The sequence below is a fragment of the Oncorhynchus mykiss genome, chromosome 20 (assembly GCF_057628025.1).
Source record: "Oncorhynchus mykiss isolate SJ-2025 chromosome 20, ASM5762802v1, whole genome shotgun sequence".
NCBI classification, from domain to species: Eukaryota; Metazoa; Chordata; class Actinopteri; order Salmoniformes; family Salmonidae; genus Oncorhynchus; species Oncorhynchus mykiss.
The window spans coordinates 40,831,734-40,850,078 of record NC_143041.1 but is presented as its reverse complement, the minus strand read 5'-3'; the positions used below and the strand labels follow the sequence as shown (position 1 = coordinate 40,850,078).

Sequence of the window (18,345 nt, the reverse complement as noted above, 5' to 3'; positions counted from 1 at the left end):
GGATCTCTATACCAGGCGGTGTCAGAGGAAGGCCCTAAAAGTTGTCAAAGACTCCAGCCACCCAAGTCATAGACTGTTCTCTCTGCAACCGCATGGCTAGCGGTACTGGAGCGCCAAGTCTAGGACCAAAAGGCTTCTAAACAGATTTTACCCCCAAGCCATAAGACTCCTGAACAGGTAATCAAATGGCTACCCAGACTATTTGCATTGAGTCCTGCCACCCCCCACCCACCAACCCCTCTGCTGCTACTTTCTGTTTATCATATATACATAGTAACTTTAACAATACCTACATGTACAGGTGAAGTCGGAAGTTTACATTGTTCAAGTTCAAACAGGTGCCATTAATACAGGTAACGAGTGGAGGACAGAGGAGCCTCTTAAAGAAGAAGTTACAGGTCTGTGAGAGCCAGAAATCTTGCTTGTTTGTAGGTGACCAAATACTTATTTTCCACCATAATTTGCAAATAAATTCATAAAAAAATCCTACAATGTGATTTTCTGGATTTTTTTTCTCATTTTGTCTGTCATAGTTGAAGTGTGCCTATGATGAAAATTACAGGCCTCTCATCTTTTTAAGTGGGAGAACTTGCACAATTGGTGGCTGACTAAATACGTTTTTGCCCCACTGTACACACACACACACACACACACACACACACACACACACACACACACACACACACACAGGCAATCCCTCAACTGTCAATTTCAGAATGTCACTTACTTGAAGACGGGCTGTGTAGGGGCTGTGTTGGGGTTTGACGTATAGGGGGGCCCAGTGGTATAGGGAGGTCCTGTGACCCCCTCTTTAGGACTGAAGAGCTGGCTGGTGGGACTGGTAGATCTGGAGGAGGAAGAGGAGGAGGCTGTGTCTGTCTTGCCTCCTGGAGAGAAAGAGATAATTATTATTCTAAAATCAACACCCCAATTAGAATTTGGACCAAAATAATTGACAGCGTAATCCCACCAATAGGAAGTGAGGTTTGGGGGCCCCTCTTCAAACTGGACATCCAATTGAAGCCCTACATGCAGAATTATGTTGTAAAATTTTACAAGACCAAAGAAATACACCAACTAATGCATGCAGGTCAGAATTAGGGATTCCCAGCGGTAATGAAATATACAAAAATATATAATTAAAATTGTGTCTAGGGTTGCAAAGGGTTGGTAACTTTCCGCTAAATTTACAGAAATGTTACATGGGCAGGTAAGCCCGGGAATTTGGGGAATTTTACATCGATTTTTGTGGGATACACATAAGGCAATTCTAGGTCTTGTGGCATATTTTGGTTAAACTATCCCCAATTCAATGTAACTGCAACCACAGTGCATGTGCAGTGCACTCTGAAGATCTTGCACACTAAATGAGATGCTATTGAGCCCACACTACTACACTGTCTGAGCCAAGGACTACAAGCTTTCTGGTAAGTTTTGATTAAAAAAATATATTTTACATTTATTTTTTATTTATTTATATTTATTTTATTTAACCTTTATTTAACTAGGAAAGTCAGTTAAGAACAAATTATTATTTTCAATGATGGCCTAGGAACAGTGGGTTAACTGCCTTGTTCAGGGGCAGAACGACAATACCTGGTGGGGTGAATATATTTTATATGACATACATTATTTTTTGTTAGCTAGTAAATAGTAGCCTACAGCAAAGTGTGTTTAAATCATTTCTAACTTGTTAACAATTTCTGCTCGTTAGTTTTTGCTACCGTGTGGGTTTTAGCTTGCTTTAGCTTGCTAATTGAGGTGTGTTAATTCACCTGTTTCCATACATGTTTCATTTTAAGACATGAGTCTTACAAAGGAGTTGTTTAATCTCATTGCTTAACAATTTATCTGTACATGGAATTGTATTTCGTTTTTTTTTTTTACTCATTTCTTTCTAATCTTTACAGGAGATATTTCACTGCAGCAAATGTAGAAGGAAAATCTGTTTACATTTGCAAATACTGTGTCAAATCATATGTGAAGAATGCAACAAAGATGCAGAATCATCAGGCCAAGTGCATAAAGTTCCCTCGGCGCTCACAACAAGCAACCTCTGACATAAGTCCCTCTAATTCTATTCAAGGTGAAAATGATGAATCAGACACCTCATCAATAGCAACAGCTCATGGTCCTCCTGGGATCAGAAGTATTTTTGACTCAATGGAGGAACGTAGTCAGAGAAATGCTGATGAATGTCTTGCTCGAGCTGTGTATGCAACTGGTTCACCTCTGATGCTCACAGGCAATGTGTATTGGAAAAGATTTCTGAATATTCTTCACCCAGCATACACCCCTCCAACCACACATGCTTTATCTATTCATTTGCTGGATGCATAGTTCAAGTGAAGTTCAAGCAAATCATAGAGAAAGCAGATTGTATTGCAATCATCTCTGATGGGTGGTCGAACCTTCGTGGGCAAGGAATAATTCACTACATCATCTCCACCCCTCAACCAATATTCTACAAGAGCACAGCCACAAGGGACAACATACACACTGGTCTCTACATTGCAGATGAGCTGAAGGCAGTCAATGACCTTGGACCACAGAAGGTATTTATACTGGTGACAGACAATGCTGCGAACATGAAGGCTGCTTGGTCTAAAGTGGAGGAGTCCTACCCTCACATCACACCCATTGGCTGTGCTGCTCATGCATTGAATCTGCTCCTCAAGGACATCATGGCACTGAAAACAATGGATACACTCCACAAGAGAGCCAAGGAAATGGTTAGGTACGGGAAGGGTCATCAAGCAATAGCAGCAATCTACCTCACCAAGCAAAGTGAGAAGAATAAGAGCACCACATTGAAGCTGCCCAGCAACACCAGTTGGGGTGGTATTGTCTTCATGTTTGACAGTCTCCTGGAGGGGAAGGAGCCTCTCCAAGAAATGGCCATATCACAGTCTGCCGATATGGACAGCCCCATCAAGAGGATCCTCCTGGATGATGTATTCTGGAAGAGAGTGGTAAGCAGCCTGAAACTCCTGAAACATATAGCAGTAGCCATTGCACGGATTGAGGGAGACAATGCCATCCTGTCTGATGTTCAGACTCTGCTTGAATATGTAAGAGAAGAAATCCATACTGCCCTGCCCACTTCACTGTCGCTCCAAGCAGAAGAAACTGCAGTGCTGAAATACATCAATAAGCGTGAAGACTTCTACCTGAAGCCCATACACGCATACATGTAGGACCCCAAGTATGCTGGCAAGAGCATCCTGTCTGTGTCTGGTGCAGAGATCAACAAGGCCTATGGTGTAATCACTACTGTGTCTCGCCACCTTGGCCTGGATGAGGTTAAGGTTATTGGCAGTCTGGCGAAGTACACTTCCAAGCATGGGCTTTGGGATGGAGACGCAATATGGCAGTTGTGCCAACATATCTCATCAGCCACCTGGTGGAAGGGACTTCGTGCATCTGAGGCTATTTCCCCTGTTGCTTCCATCATCCTCCAAATCCCTCCAACATCGGCCGCCTCAGAGCGCAACTGGTCCTTGTTTGGGAACACACACACCAAAGCACGCAACAGGCTGACCAATACAAGGGTTGAAAAATGGGTGGCGATCCAGGCAAATTTGAGGCTTTTTGAGTCTGACAACGAGCCATCTTCAACAAGGTTGGAACATGACAGTGAAGATGAGGCCTCAGAGTCTGACGTTCAAGAGGTGGACATTGAGGAGGTCCAGGGAGAAGACATGGAAGCCTGAGAGGAAGACAACCAAAGCTTTAGTTTCCTGACTATCATTTTACAGATGCATGTTGAAAACATTTTTGGGAGATGTGATGGATCATTGGGGGATCATTCAATATTCCCTTTTGTTGTTCAGTGAAATCATCCCATGTGAAGAGTCAACTCATTGAATTAAAGTTAAATTTGTAACTAAATTGCTTTTTATTTCTATTGGAAGGATTTAATAATTTGCAATTATGTTATATGTTAATTATAACTTATGATAAGGTACAAGGTTTATGTTTCTGTCTCATATGATATGGTAAATACATCCAATGCAAAAAACATCTACATTCAAATGGTATTAATATTCATTTGCATATATTCCCATTAATTCCCATATATTCCCATTAATTCCCATATATTCCCATTAATTCCCACGGAAAGTTTCCACCACTGAATGTGCAACCCTAATTGTGGCTATACTTGAAATGAATTCTCCATTTTAAAAGCACTTCAAACCCAAGAGCTGAGTCCAGAAACGAGGCCTCTCAGTCAGCTGGTGTTGGACCTAACCAACCAAGCAGACACCAGCACTGCTTCAAAAGAAATCATTCAAATAAATAAAATTGTGACCCAATCAAAGGACTCCTATTTACAACATTGGAAAAAACTAAACAAAATCCAAAAGCCGACTAAATTGCTATCTGGCCCTAAACAGAGAATATGAATTGGCTGATCATCTCTACTCTGTCAGAGATACGAAGCGGAGACATATCCTTACCAAGTACAGGCTGAGTGACCACCGATTGGCAATAGAAACCAGCAGACATAAAGACATGGCTACCCAAAGAGGAGCGTGTAGGTGGTCACTTCACAACAAGGGAGGTAGAGATAGAGATCACACTTTCTCCTTTACTGTGAGAAATATTACTCAACAACAGATGAATTGTTTGCAGAAATAACTACATTTATTCCAAGTTTTATGTTATTAAACCCAGAGGAAAAACAAAAAAAGACTTATGGGTGAAAGAGCAATGGCTCCTTTTGTAGATAAAATATTTATTTGCCTGCCATAGCCTGACAATGAATGATAATAAGCAGTAACTTACTTATTATTAGTATTATTGTTATTACTATTAATATCATTGAATATTATTCCAATAATATGGGTGATGGTAACAGTTGTAGTTTAATGATGGTGGTGATGGTGGTAGTATAAGTAATGATTATGGTAGTTGCAGTGCTCATGTAATGTTGAGGATGACAGTTATAACTTCATTATAGTTTTAGTAGGTAGAGATATTACAGGTAGAAATGCTTCAAGTGGTAATGGTAGTAGTAGGGATCGTTGTAGTATTAGTGTTATTGACACCGGAGGGGATGGCTGGCGGTTTACGGGCTGTGCTATTTAAAAATATTTGTTTTTTTTGCTCTCCGTTAGAGACTATCCTACCAACGGGACATAAAAAAAACTTGAATATCTTATGTTTCACCGAGTCGTGGCTGAACGACGACACGTGTAATACACAGTTGGCTGGGTTTTCCGTGCATCGGCAGGACAGAGCAGCTACGTCTGGTGAGACAAGGGGTGGGGGTATGTATCTATTTGTCAATGACAGCTGGTGCATGATGTATTTTAAACAGGAAAACAAGACTTTTAAACGGGTCAACACTCATAAGGCCGCGGGGCCAGACGGATTACCAGGATGTGTACTCAGAACTAGTGTCTTCACTGACATTTTCAAACTCTCCCTTATTGAGTCTGTAATACCTACATGTTTCAAGCAGACCACCATAGTCACTGTGCCCAAGAAAGCGAAGGCAACCTGCCTAAAACACTACAGCCCCGTGGAACTCACGTCGGTAGCCATGAAGTGCATTGAAAGGCTGGTCATGGCTCACATTAACACCATCATCCCGGAATCCCTAGACCCACTCCGATTCGCATATTGCCCCAACAGATCCACAGATGACGCAATCTCAATTGCACTCCACACTGCCCTTTCCCACCTGGACAAAAGGAACACCTATGTGAGAATACTGTTCATTGACTACAGCTCAGCGTTCAACAGTGCCCACAAAGCTCATCACTAAGATAAGGACTCTGGGAGTAAACACCTCCCTCTGCAACTGGATCCTGGACTTCCTGATGGGCCGCCCCCAGCTGGTAAGGGTAGGTAACATCTGCCAGGCTAATCCTCAACACAGGGGCCCCTCGGTGGTGCATGCATAGTTCCCTCCTGTACTCCCTGTTCACCCACGACTGCGTGGCCAAGCACGACTCCAACGCCATCATTAAGTTTGCTGACGACAACAGTGGTAGGCTTGATCACCGACAACTATGAGACAGCCTATAAGGAGGAGGTCATAGACCTGGCAGTGTGGTGCCAGGACAACAATGTGAGCAAGACAATCGAGCTGATCGTGGGCTACAGGGAAAGGAGGGCCGAACGCCCCATCGACGGGGCTGTAGTGGAGCGGGTCGAGAGTTCCTTCCTCTATCATTATTTACTAGCAATTTTTATTATTATTCTTATTATTATATACATTATTTTATTACAATGTATATTGGCAATATTGACGCAATGTTTTTCATGCCAATAAAGCAGCTTGAATTTGAATGTGAGAAAGGGAATATGGATGTGAATTAGAAGAGGTGTGAAAGGGAATATGGATGTGAATTAGAAGAGGTGTGAAAGGGAATATGGATGTGAATTAGAAGAGGTGTGAAAGGGAATATGGATGTGAATTAGAAGAGGTGTGAAAGGGAATATGGATGCGAATTAGGAGGGGTGTGAAAGGGAATATGGATGAGAATTAGGAGGGGTGTGAAAAGGAATATGGATGAGAATTAGGAAGGGTGTGAAAAGGAATATGGATGAGAATTAGGAGGGGTGTGAAAAGGAATTTGGATGAGAATTAGGAAGGGTGTAATAGGGAATATGGAGGAGAATTAGGAGGGGTGTGCTAGCGAATATGGATGAGAATTAGGAAGGGTGTGAAAGGGAAATTAGGAAGACAATGGTTAATAGACTATAGTGTTAGCTACATGCAGTTGAGGAGGGGAAGGGGGGATAACCAGGTCCTACGTCAAGTGGGTGAGTTACAAATTGTACCCTATTCCCTATATAGGGCCCATGTCAAACGTAGTGCACTAAATAGGGAATAGGATGCCATTTGGGACTCAAAAGGTCCTAGGTACAGAAACTCACCTGTAGAGAGCTGTGTAGGGGAGACCCTCCCTGAGCTTCCTTTAAAACTGCTGTGGGAGCCATACTTATTCATCAACTCAATGAACTCCCGCCTAGAGGACAGACAGACAGACAGACAGACAGACAGAGTCAACTTCCTCAGAGAAACAGTACAGTAGAGCTCTGTCTCCCTCCCATGGTCACACACAGACATTGATTCCAAGTGACATCTGACAGGAGCAGACCCATTAAAAGTGTCTTCTTTGTTAGTAGTTGAGATTAGGATTATTTGAGCTAGATCAGGGTGCTAATCCGGTTTAATCTCGAGGTAAAGAGTCTACTGTGTTATGTGTTCAGGTAAAAAGTCCTAAGTATGTCTTAGAAAAAAGGATTGACCTCTTGGCCCCAACTGTCTGGTCTGGGAATCAGTCTGACATTTATAGGGTTAGGGTTATACTGTACAGTGGGCTCCAAAAGTATTGGGACAATTATGTTTTTTTGTGATTTTAGTTCTCTACTCCAGCATTTTGGATTTGAAATAATATAATGACGATGAGGTTAACGTGCAGACTGACAGCTTTAATTTGAGGGTATTTTCATGCATGTCGGGTGAAGGGTTTAGAATTGACAGCACTGTAGAGGAGCAAAAGTATTGGGACAAATTCCCTTGCATATTAAAGTAGTAAAAAGTTAGGTATTTGGTCCCATATTCATAACACATCAAGCTTGTGACTCTACAAATTGGTTAAATGCCTTTGCTGTTTGTTTTGGTTGCGTTTCAGATGATTTTGTGCCCAATAGAAATGAATGGTAAATAATGTAATGTGTCATTTTTGAGTCATTTTTATTGGGAATAAGAATAGAATATATTTCTAAATATATTTCTACATTAGGATGCTGGATGCTACCATGTCTACGGATAACCCTAAAAAAATTGTGAATAATGATGAGTGAGAAAGTTAGACGCACAAATATCATATTCCCCAAAAATGCTAACCTCCTCTATTATTGTATTGGTGAGAGGTTAGCATGTCTTGGTGGTATGATATAAAATGCTAACTTCCCCAGTTATTGTATTGGTGAGAGGTTAGCATGTCTTGGGGGTATGATATAAAATGCTAACTTCCCCAGTTATTGTAATGGTGAGAGGTTAGCATGTCTTGAGGACCTGATATTTGTGCATTTATAACTTTCTCACTAATCATTATCCACGATTCATTCAGGATTATCCGTAATCATGGTAGCATCCACATGAATTACACACTACATTTTATTTACCATTAATTTCTATTGGGCACAAAATACTCTGAAACACAACCAGAACAAACAGCTGATGAAAGACAGATGGACGGACAGACAGTCTTCTTAATATGTCAGCCTGTATCCGTCTGGCTGTCCGTCTGGCTGTCCATCCGTTGAGCCAGTAGTGTGTGACGTGGCTGACAAACAGTGAAAAGCACAGGGGCCAGCAGAGTGCCAGGTCACTTTACGTCAGGCCCGGTGTACAAGACGGGGGTGAGACGTGACAGGAGAGAGAGGACACAGGACAGACGCCTTTCCTCAGCAGTTGGGAGGACTAGAGTCCCAGAGGATATTTGGGAAGTGTTTAAATGTACCCAGTTTTCAAATGAAGCCCTCCCTGATTGGCAGATGAGTGTATACCCTGATTAGAAGTAGCTGTTGCTCATCGGTTGCTCACTTGTGTTCCCTGAGAATGTGGTTTGAATTAAAAAGATGTGTACCTACACACCGAAGAAGGCTTCAAGCTGAAACGTCTCTCTCTAGTTCAGAGCAGCGCTGCTTTCAGATCAAGTCTTGATTTAGTATTTATTAGGATCCCCATTAGGATTAACATAATTAACACAATAACATAACACATCAATACATCACATTAGACATTATTACTCTAATATGTACAATATAAATAACATTTACAATATAAAATGTACAATACTACAATATTACTGTGTGTGTGTGTGTGTGTGTGTGTGTGTGTGTGTGTGTGTGTGTGTGTGTGTGTGTGTGTGTGTGTGTGTGTGTAGTGTGTCTCTTCATAGTCCATGTTATGCCGTGAGGTGATTTATCCTACTTTTTCTTTTTACAGATTTTACTGTTCACTTGAGTTACTTGATGTGGAAGAGAGTTCCATGTAGTCATGGCTCTATGCAGTACTGTGTGTTTCCCAGTGTCTGCTCTGGACTTGGGGACTGTGAAGAGACCCCTGGTGGCATGTATTGTGGGGTATGTATGGGTGTCTGATCTGTGTGCTCGTTGTTTGAACAGACAGCTTGGTGCTGTCAACATGTCAATAACTCTCACAAAGACCAGTAGTGATGCAGTCAATCTCCTCTCTTTTTTGAGCCAGGAGAGATTGACATGAATGTCATTGATGTTAGCTCTCTGTGTACATTTAAGGGCCAGCTGTGTTTCCCTGTTCAGGGCCACTGTAATTTGTCCTTCTTTGTGGCACTTGACCATTTGACTGGGCAGTAATCCAGGTGTGATAAAACTAGGGCCTGTAGGACTTGTTGAGTTGATTGTTATGTGAAGAAAGTGAGCAGCGTTTTATCAAGGACACGGTCTTCTCCCCATCTTGTGCCAGGTCACACTCAAACCGGTGCTCCTGGCACCTACTACTATACCCCGTTCAAAGGCATTTAAACATGTTATCTTTCCCATTCACCATCTGAATGGCACACATACACAATTCATGTCTCAATTGTCTCAAGGCTTAAAAATCCTTCTTTAACTTGTCTCCTCTCCTTCATTTACACTAATTAAAGTTCATTTAACAGGTAACATCAATAATGGATCATAGCTTTCATTTGGATTCACCTGGTCAGGCTGTCAGAGAGAGCAGATGTTCCTAGTATTTTGTACACTCAGTGAATACTTTGAAGTTCGCTGGAAAATGTGTTGAACGTAATCCAAAATGTTTTTTTACGCCATCCACACACAGGGGTTAACTGGGGTTGTGTTACTTCATGTTTCTACCATGACAGACGGCTTCCTGTGCTGACTGAGGTCAGAAGGAAACAGTGTTCTTTCTCTGTCCTCTAATAAGCAGTTTTCTGAAATCTGCACATTTGAACCAGCCAGGCCTCAAACACTGTTACACAACACTCAACCTATCTTCCCTAAAGCTTCCCCAAGGCTCTCTGTTTCTGGCACCCTATTCCCTATATAGTGCACTACTTTAGACCAGGACCCTATTCCCTATATAGTGCACTACTTTCGACCAGGACCCTATTCCCTATATAGTGCACTACTTTCGACCAGGGCTCCTGATATACATGATATATAATACATTATTATTGTATTACATTATTAGAATGGGGTCCATTTCGGACACCGCTTCCATTTCTGAGTGAACACAACCCAAAGTCCTTCATGTTCTTACTGTAGTAATCAGTTGTATTTATCAAAAGCAAATCAAGGATTCTTTAACCCCTCAGCTCCTAACAGTATGTACCCTTGTTCAGTGACAACAACGTAGTGCTCTGACGTAGTGCACACTACCACACGTAGGCTGCACACAAACGTTCGTAGCCTTTGTCTAATAGTGACGGGGGAATAAATCGATACCGTTTCATATTGCAATATTTGACTCCCAAGTATCGTTTTGGAAATAAATAAATACAATATGTACAGTTCCTGTCAAAAATGTGGGAGAACGCCAAGAGTGTGCAGAGCTGTCATCAAGGCAAAGGGTGGCTACTTTGAAGAGGTCTTCACTATTATTCTACAATGTAGAAAATAATAAAAAATAAAGAAAAACCCTGGAATGAGTGGGTGTGTGCAAACATTTGACTGGTACTATACAGTATATAATATATAATAATCATATACCAAATCAAACAACACCGAGAATGGCAAAACTTCTGATGAAATACATAAAATACACGTAAAAGGGCAATTCCTCCACTTTTCAACTTCCTAGTCATTATCTGCAGCACCATAACAGGGTCTATATTATGTGAAAACAGCCTATTTTCTATGATCTGTGGTTAAGAAGAGAAGAAGAAAGGTCCTAAAAAATGATTTTCTATGATCTGTGGTTAAAAAGAGAAGAAGAAAGGTCCTAAAAAAGGATTTTCTATGATCTGTGGTTAAAAAGAGAAGAAGAAAGGTCCTACAAAATGATTTTCTATGATCTGTGGTTAAAAAGAGAAGAAGAAAGGTCCTACAAAATGATTTTCTATGATCTGTGGTTAAAAAGAGAAGAAGAAAGGTCCTACAAAATGATTTTCTATGATCTGTGGTTAAAAAGAGAAGAAGAAAGGTCCTACAAAATGATTTTCTATGATCTGTGGTTAAAAAGAGAAGAAGAAAGGTCCTACAAAATGATTTTCTATGATCTGTGGTTAAAAAGAGAAGAAGAAAGGTCCTAAAAAAGGATTTTCTATGATCTGTGGTTAAAAAGAGAAGAAGAAAGGTCCTACAAAATGATTTTCTATGATCTGTGGTTAAAAAGAGAAGAAGAAAGGTCCTACAAAATGATTTTCTATGATCTGTGGTTAAAAAGAGAAGAAGAAAGGTCATACAAAATTATTTTATATGATCTGTGGTTAAAAAGAGAAGAAGAAAGGTCCTACAAAATGATTTTCTATGATCTGTGGTTAAAAAGAGAAGAAGAAAGGTCCTAAAAAATGATTTTCTATGATCTGTGGTTAAAAAGAGAAGAAGAAAGGTCCTACAAAATGATTTTCTATGATCTGTGGTTAAAAAGAGAAGAAGAAAGGTCCTACAAAATGATTTTCTATGATCTGTGGTTAAAAAGAGAAGAAGAAAGGTCCTACAAAATGATTTTCTATGATCTGTGGTTAAAAAGAGAAGAAGAAAGGTCCTACAAAATGATTTTCTATGATCTGTGGTTAAAAAGAGAAGAAGAAAGGTCCTACAAAATGATTTTCTATGATCTGTGGTTAAAAAGAGAAGAAGAAAGGTCCTAAAAAAGGATTTTCTATGATCTGTGGTTAAAAAGAGAAGAAGAAAGGTCCTACAAAATGATTTTCTATGATCTGTGGTTAAAAAGAGAAGAAGAAAGGTCCTACAAAATGATTTTCTATGATCTGTGGTTAAAAAGAGAAGAAGAAAGGTCATACAAAATTATTTTATATGATCTGTGGTTAAAAAGAGAAGAAGAAAGGTCCTACAAAATGATTTTCTATGATCTGTGGTTAAAAAGAGAAGAAGAAAGGTCCTAAAAAATGATTTTCTATGATCTGTGGTTAAAAAGAGAAGAAGAAAGGTCCTACAAAATGATTTTCTATGATCTGTGGTTAAAAAGAGAAGAAGAAAGGTCCTACAAAATGATTTTCTATGATCTGTGGTTAAAAAGAGAAGAAGAAAGGTCCTACAAAATGATTTTCTATGATCTGTGGTTAAAAAGAGAAGAAGAAAGGTCCTACAAAATGATTTTCTATGATCTGTGGTTAAAAAGAGAAGAAGAAAGGTCCTACAAAATGATTTTCTATGATCTGTGGTTAAAAAGAGAAGAAGAAAGGTCCTACAAAATGATTTTCTATGATCTGTGGTTAAAAAGAGAAGAAGAAAGGTCCTAAAAAAGGATTTTCTATGATCTGTGGTTAAAAAGAGAAGAAGAAAGGTCCTACAAAATGATTTTCTATGATCTGTGGTTAAAAAGAGAAGAAGAAAGGTCCTACAAAATGATTTTCTATGATCTGTGGTTAAAAAGAGAAGAAGAAAGGTCATACAAAATTATTTTATATGATCTGTGGTTAAAAAGAGAAGAAGAAAGGTCCTACAAAATGATTTTCTATGATCTGTGGTTAAAAAGAGAAGAAGAAAGGTCCTAAAAAATGATTTTCTATGATCTGTGGTTAAAAAGAGAAGAAGAAAGGTCCTACAAAATGATTTTCTATGATCTGTGGTTAAAAAGAGAAGAAGAAAGGTCCTACAAAATGATTTTCTATGATCTGTGGTTAAAAAGAGAAGAAGAAAGGTCCTACAAAATTATTTTATATGATCTGTGGTTAAAAAGAGAAGAAGAAAGGTCCTAAAAAATGATTTTCTATGATCTGTGGTTAAAAAGAGAAGAAGAAAGGTCCTACAAAATGATTTTCTATGATCTGTGGTTAAAAAGAGAAGAAGAAAGGTCCTACAAAATGATTTTCTATGATCTGTGGTTAAAAAGAGAAGAAGAAAGGTCCTACAAAATGATTTTCTATGATCTGTGGTTAAAAAGAGAAGAAAGGTCCTAAAAAATGATTTTCTATGATCTGTGGTTAAGAAGAGAAGAAGAAAGGTCCTACAAAATGATTTTCTATGATCTGTGGTTAAAAAGAGAAGAAGAAAGGTCCTAAAAAATGTGACCTGACAGGTTAGGATTAAAAGGTAAAAAGAAAAACAGTGATTTTCAAAACCGGCAATGAGTTTCTAGCCAGAGAAAATGTATCTTCTCTCTCCCCACAACACCGCAAACATCAGTGTTTGAAAATCACTGTTTTTAAAGTATCGTCATCGGGCAGAATTTGTTTTACTTTACATTTTTTTTCTATTTTCTATAAAGCGCTGTTTGTTATCACATATGTAGACTCTGGTATTGTGCTGGAGATGAGAGTCTCTGAAAAGTGGTGGAATTTCCTTTTAAATAAAGTCAGGCTTGGCTACCTGCTTTCATCGTCCCTGGCAACCATCAGAGACATGTGATTGGAGGCTGACGCTGACCGGAGGATATCCACCGCCCTATAGGACCACAGGAGAGAGGAGAGCAGTTTTAACACTACACCCGGGTTCAGGAAATTATATGTCACAAATGGCACCCTATTCCCTTTATAGTGCACTACTTTTGACCAGGGCCCATAGGGAATAGGGTGCACTACTTATGTCCAGGGCCCATAGGGAATAGGGTGCACTACTTTAGACCAGGGCCCATAGGGAATAGGGTGCACTACTTATGACCAGGGCCCATAGGGAATAGGGTGCACTACTTTAGACCAGGGCCCATAGGGGATAGGGTGCACTACTTTAGACCAGGGCCCATAGCGAATAGGGTGCACTACTTTAGACCAGGGCCCATAGGGGATAGGGTGCACTACTTTAGACCAGGGCCCATAAGGAATAGGGTGCACTACTTATGAACAGGGCCCATAGGGAATAGGGTGCAGTACTTATGACCAGGGCCCATAAGGAATAGGGTGCACTACTTTAGACCAGGGCCCATAGGGGATAGGGTGCACTACTTATGACCAGGGCCCATAGCGAATAGGGTGCACTACTTTAGACCAGGGCCCATAGCGAATAGGGTGCACTACTTTAGACCAGGGCCCATAGGGAATAGGGTGCACTACTTATGACCAGGGCCCATAGCGAATAGGGTGCACTACTTTAGACCAGGGCCCATAGCGAATAGGGTGCACTACTTTAGACCAGGGCCCATAGGGGATAGGGTGCACTACTTTAGACCAGGGCCCATAGGGGATAGGGTGCACTACTTATGACCAGGGCTCATAGCGAATAGGGTGCACTACTTTAGACCAGGGCCCATAGGGGATAGGGTGCACTACTTTTGACCAGGGCCCATAGGGGATAGGGTGCCATTTGAGATACACAGAAAATGGTGATGGAACTGGCATAACACCTTCAGTCATCGTCACCTCTAGAGGTCGACCTCTAGTCACCTCTATGTAGAAAACTGTTTGTTTTTTAATTCAATGTGTGGCATTCAAGTATTACTCCTGAGTTGAAACACAAACACCAATGTAACATACTTTGCATAGCATCATTCACATGGCTAACGAATGATTAACAAACAACTAAACTCACATGACCTAATTATGTCCTAGTCTACCACTGTGCACCAATGACCTACCTCTCGTTGGTTACTCCTCCTAAACTCATATTATTGACTTCCAAAATGAGGTCGCCCGTTCTAAGCCTCCCTGGAACACACAAATACACAGAGACAGAGAGAGATAACGAGAGAGAGAACGAGAGACAGTGAAAGAGAGAGAGAGAGAACGAGAGAGAATGAAAGAGAGAGAGTGAAAGACGGCGAGAGAGAGAGAGAGAGACGGCGAGAGAGAGACAGCGAGAGAGAGAGAGTGAAAGAGACAGCGAGAGAGTGAAAGAGACGGCGAGCAAGAGAGAGTGAAAGACGGCGAGAGAGAGAGAGTGAAAGAGACGGCGAGAGAGAGAGAGTGAAAGAGACGGCGAGAGAGAGAGAGGGAAAGAGAAAGCGAGAGAGAGTGAGAGAGAGTGAAAGAGACGGAGAGAGAGAGAGAGAGAGAGAACGAGAGAGAATGAAAGAGTGAAAGAGACAGCGAGAGAGAGAGAGTGAAAGAGACGGCGAGAGAGAGAGAAAGAGAAAGCGAGAGAGAGCGAGAGCGAGAAAGAGAAAGCGAGAGAGAGCGAGAGAGAGAGAGAGAAAGAGTGAAAGAGACGGCGAGAGAGAGAGAGAGAGAAAGAGAAAGCGAGCGAGAGAGAAAAAGCGAGAGAGAGCGAGAGAGAGAGAGAGAGAAAGAGACAGCGAGAGAGAGAGAGAGTTAAAGAGACAGAGAGACAGCGAGAGAGAGGGAAAGAGAGCAAGAGAGAATAAAAGAGAGAGTGCGAGCGAGAGAATGAGAGAATGAAAGAGACAGCGAGAGAGAGAATGAGAGAAAGTGACAGCGAGAGAGAGAATGAGAGAAAGAGACAGCGAGAGAGAGAGAGTGAAAGAGACAGAGAGCGAGAGCGAGGGAAAGAGAGCGAAAGAGGGAAAGAGAGCGAGAGAGGAAAATAAAGAGAAGAAAAAGAGAGCATTTTGCCATCATCATCTGTAATAGAGGTTATTTATCAACATACTAAATTAGCCAAAAACAACAACAATCAGAAAGTAACGTACCATCCTGAGCAGCCAGCCCTCCCGGTAACACCCGCTTGATGAAGATCCCAAACTCCTCACGTGTCTGCTCTCTGTAGCCACCGATGATCTTCACCCCTGGATGAGGAACAAGAGACAAAAGCAACACCTTATATGAACCCCAGTAGATAAAGGTTATAGGGGAAATCTATTAAGCAGAAAACACATTTTAGAGCAATTGAGAGGTGCAGTATCGGAGCTGCCACTATTTAGGATGTTGCGGTGCGTTAGCTCACTGCACAGCTCTTTTTGCGGAGGGAAATGTCGCCCTTCGACTTGCTATAATAATCATTCGTTACTAGGGCCAAGAGTTTTTCCTTGACTACATAATCTGACCAGGGAAACCTCTGGGCCCCAGTTATAGCTGATTAAAACATATATAGACTATAGCTACATCCATTCATAATGCATATTACATTAGAGGTCAAGATGTATACTGACCCAGTCCTTTCTTGCAGTCGCAGAACTCCAGTCTCTCAATGGCCCGGTTGATGCCGTGAGGCCCCATGACGGTCCTGGAACACACAAATACCTTCTCGGTCACGTCACCCCAACGTTTACCCATTTAACTAATAAATATTATTTTAAACCCTCGTGGATGGAAAGGAAAGAAGGCTCATGACGGATAGAGGAAGAGAATGGAAGAGATAAAGGAAGATAGAAAGAGACCTCTCACAGCCACATGGTTCATCGGATGAGCTTTCATCTCCGGTCTCAAGATGTAATTGAATCATTGTCCAAAGGATTTCGTTAGAATAGGTTCCCAGAGCCACACCAATATGTTCCATAACCAGCTGTGGACTGGCTTTACAGACGAGTTGAAATGTGTCAGGAGCCGCCGCGAGTGAGTGTAGGGCGTGTGGTCTACGGAGCCACCAAAGTGTCTGGCAAGTGTGTGAGGCGAGTGTGTGGTCTACGGAGCCACCAAAGTGTCTGGCAAGTGTGAGGCGAGTGTGTGAGGCGAGTGTGTGTGTAGGGAGTGTGTGGTCTACGGAGCCACCAAAGTGTCTGGCGAGTGTGTGAGGCGAGTGTGTGAGGCGAGTGTGGTATTCCAGAGCGGCTGCAGGTGTGTGTGGAGAGTTTGTGTCGGTGCGTTCTGAGTATATGTGGGGTCAGAAGCAGCCGCCAGACACAAACTGACAGGGTTTCAGCATCAGGGGAAAAACAAAAACACACCGTCTCATCTCTTCACAGGGACTTTGACTGGCAGCATCACATCAGCTCAGGCTGTCCAGACCAATCTCCCTATGAGCCATTCACAGCATTAAAATGCTTCATATGACAGTAATAACCAAGGACTTACCCAATCTGAAAAGAAGATTTGTTGTTGAGAATTAATGCCATTATGCTGGACGTGAACATTGTATGAGGACGGTCAAAAGGTTTTCCAGGCCACATCATGTGATCAGGAGAAACTCTTGGCCTTAATTGTGTGTGTGTGTGTGTGTGTGTGTGTGTGTGGTGTGTGGTGTGTGTGTGTGTATTTGTGTGGTGTGTGTGTGTGGTGTGTGTGTGGGTGTGTGTGGGTGTGTGGTGTGTGTGTGGGTGTGTGTGTGTGTAGTGTGTGTGGTGTGTGTGTGTGTGTAGTGTGTGTGTGTGTGTGTGTGTGTGTGTGTGTGTGTGTGTGTGTGTGTGTGTGTGTGTGTGTGTGTGTGTGTCGTGTGTGTGTGTGTTGCATGCTGCGTCACCGATGGGAGTAAATGGTTTACAGCAGCAAAGAGCTTTTAGATCTTTTCAATTATGAAAAAAAGTAATTACAGTCTAAACAGGTGCATTAGGTATTGGAAAACACTGCTGCCAATCTGCAGACCTGGGAGGACAGGACAGGGCTGGGAGGTAATCCTCTGGACAAACAGACAGATACAGGAAGAAACAGAGGACATAGCGTTGGGTTCAAACTAGGGCATTGGATGACTACAGTCAATACAATTCATTTCAAATGTAGTGTACGCACATCCAATAACTTGCAAGTGCTGTGTATAAAAATACACAGTACTTATACCCAAACACTGATACCCAAACACTGATACATGCTCTGGCACAATAAACTACGGGAGCATTATATTTGACAGTCAATACAACAGTACATCTGTGGTCCAGACAGTGTGGCTACATGCTGTTTACGTTCTCCATGTACTGCGGTTCCAACTATTGTCTTGACTTGAAAGCTTTCAGAAGACTTCCTATCAGATGAGCATTCATTGGGGCTTTCTTTTTCCAACAGCTGCTTGACCTCTGCGTTTAACCTATTGCCCTTCAGCTTGTGCTATGTACCCAGCACCTGTTCCGTATATTTGGCGGCCAGACCTTTCACTAATTTGTGCTTTACTTGGATGACATTGGTCATGAAAAGAAACCACTTTTTTTTACACCACAGGTACTGTACCAGAATCAAGATCCACGAACTTATAGGTTGTTGTGTTCATCAAATATCTCTTGTATATCTGTATTGTGTCTGGACTTTCATTAAATGTGAAGACTGTATTTTATTGAATCAATGCTCTATGTGCAATTGAATTATGCGATTAAACTAATCATGTAACTTTAAATAACTAGGAAGTTGGGGCACCACGTAAAAATGTAATTTACAGTGCATTGCGAAAGTATTCGGC

General features: G+C 41.5%; 1 protein-coding gene across 2 annotated transcripts in view; it reads right to left on the bottom strand.

Moving 5' to 3' along the window:
* Positions 1–16,243, bottom strand: part of LOC110499434 (syntaxin-binding protein 4) — a 91,843-nt gene extending 75,600 nt beyond the window's left edge. Inside the window, exons 1-6 of one of the 2 annotated variants that reach the window (XM_036956294.2) lie at positions 16,175–16,243; positions 15,716–15,811; positions 14,705–14,774; positions 13,504–13,578; positions 6,892–6,983; positions 728–887 (exon numbers count right to left, since the gene is read on the bottom strand). In XM_036956294.2, the coding sequence (XP_036812189.2) occupies positions 728–887; positions 6,892–6,983; positions 13,504–13,578; positions 14,705–14,774; positions 15,716–15,811; positions 16,175–16,241 (560 nt within the window). In that variant the 5' untranslated portion in view covers positions 16,242–16,243. Of the gene's footprint in view, positions 1–727; positions 888–6,891; positions 6,984–13,503; positions 13,579–14,704; positions 15,674–15,715; positions 15,812–16,174 lie in introns of those variants that run through there. The other variant, XM_090213095.1, reaches the window with a different exon arrangement.
* Positions 16,244–18,345: the final 2,102 nt, after the last annotated feature.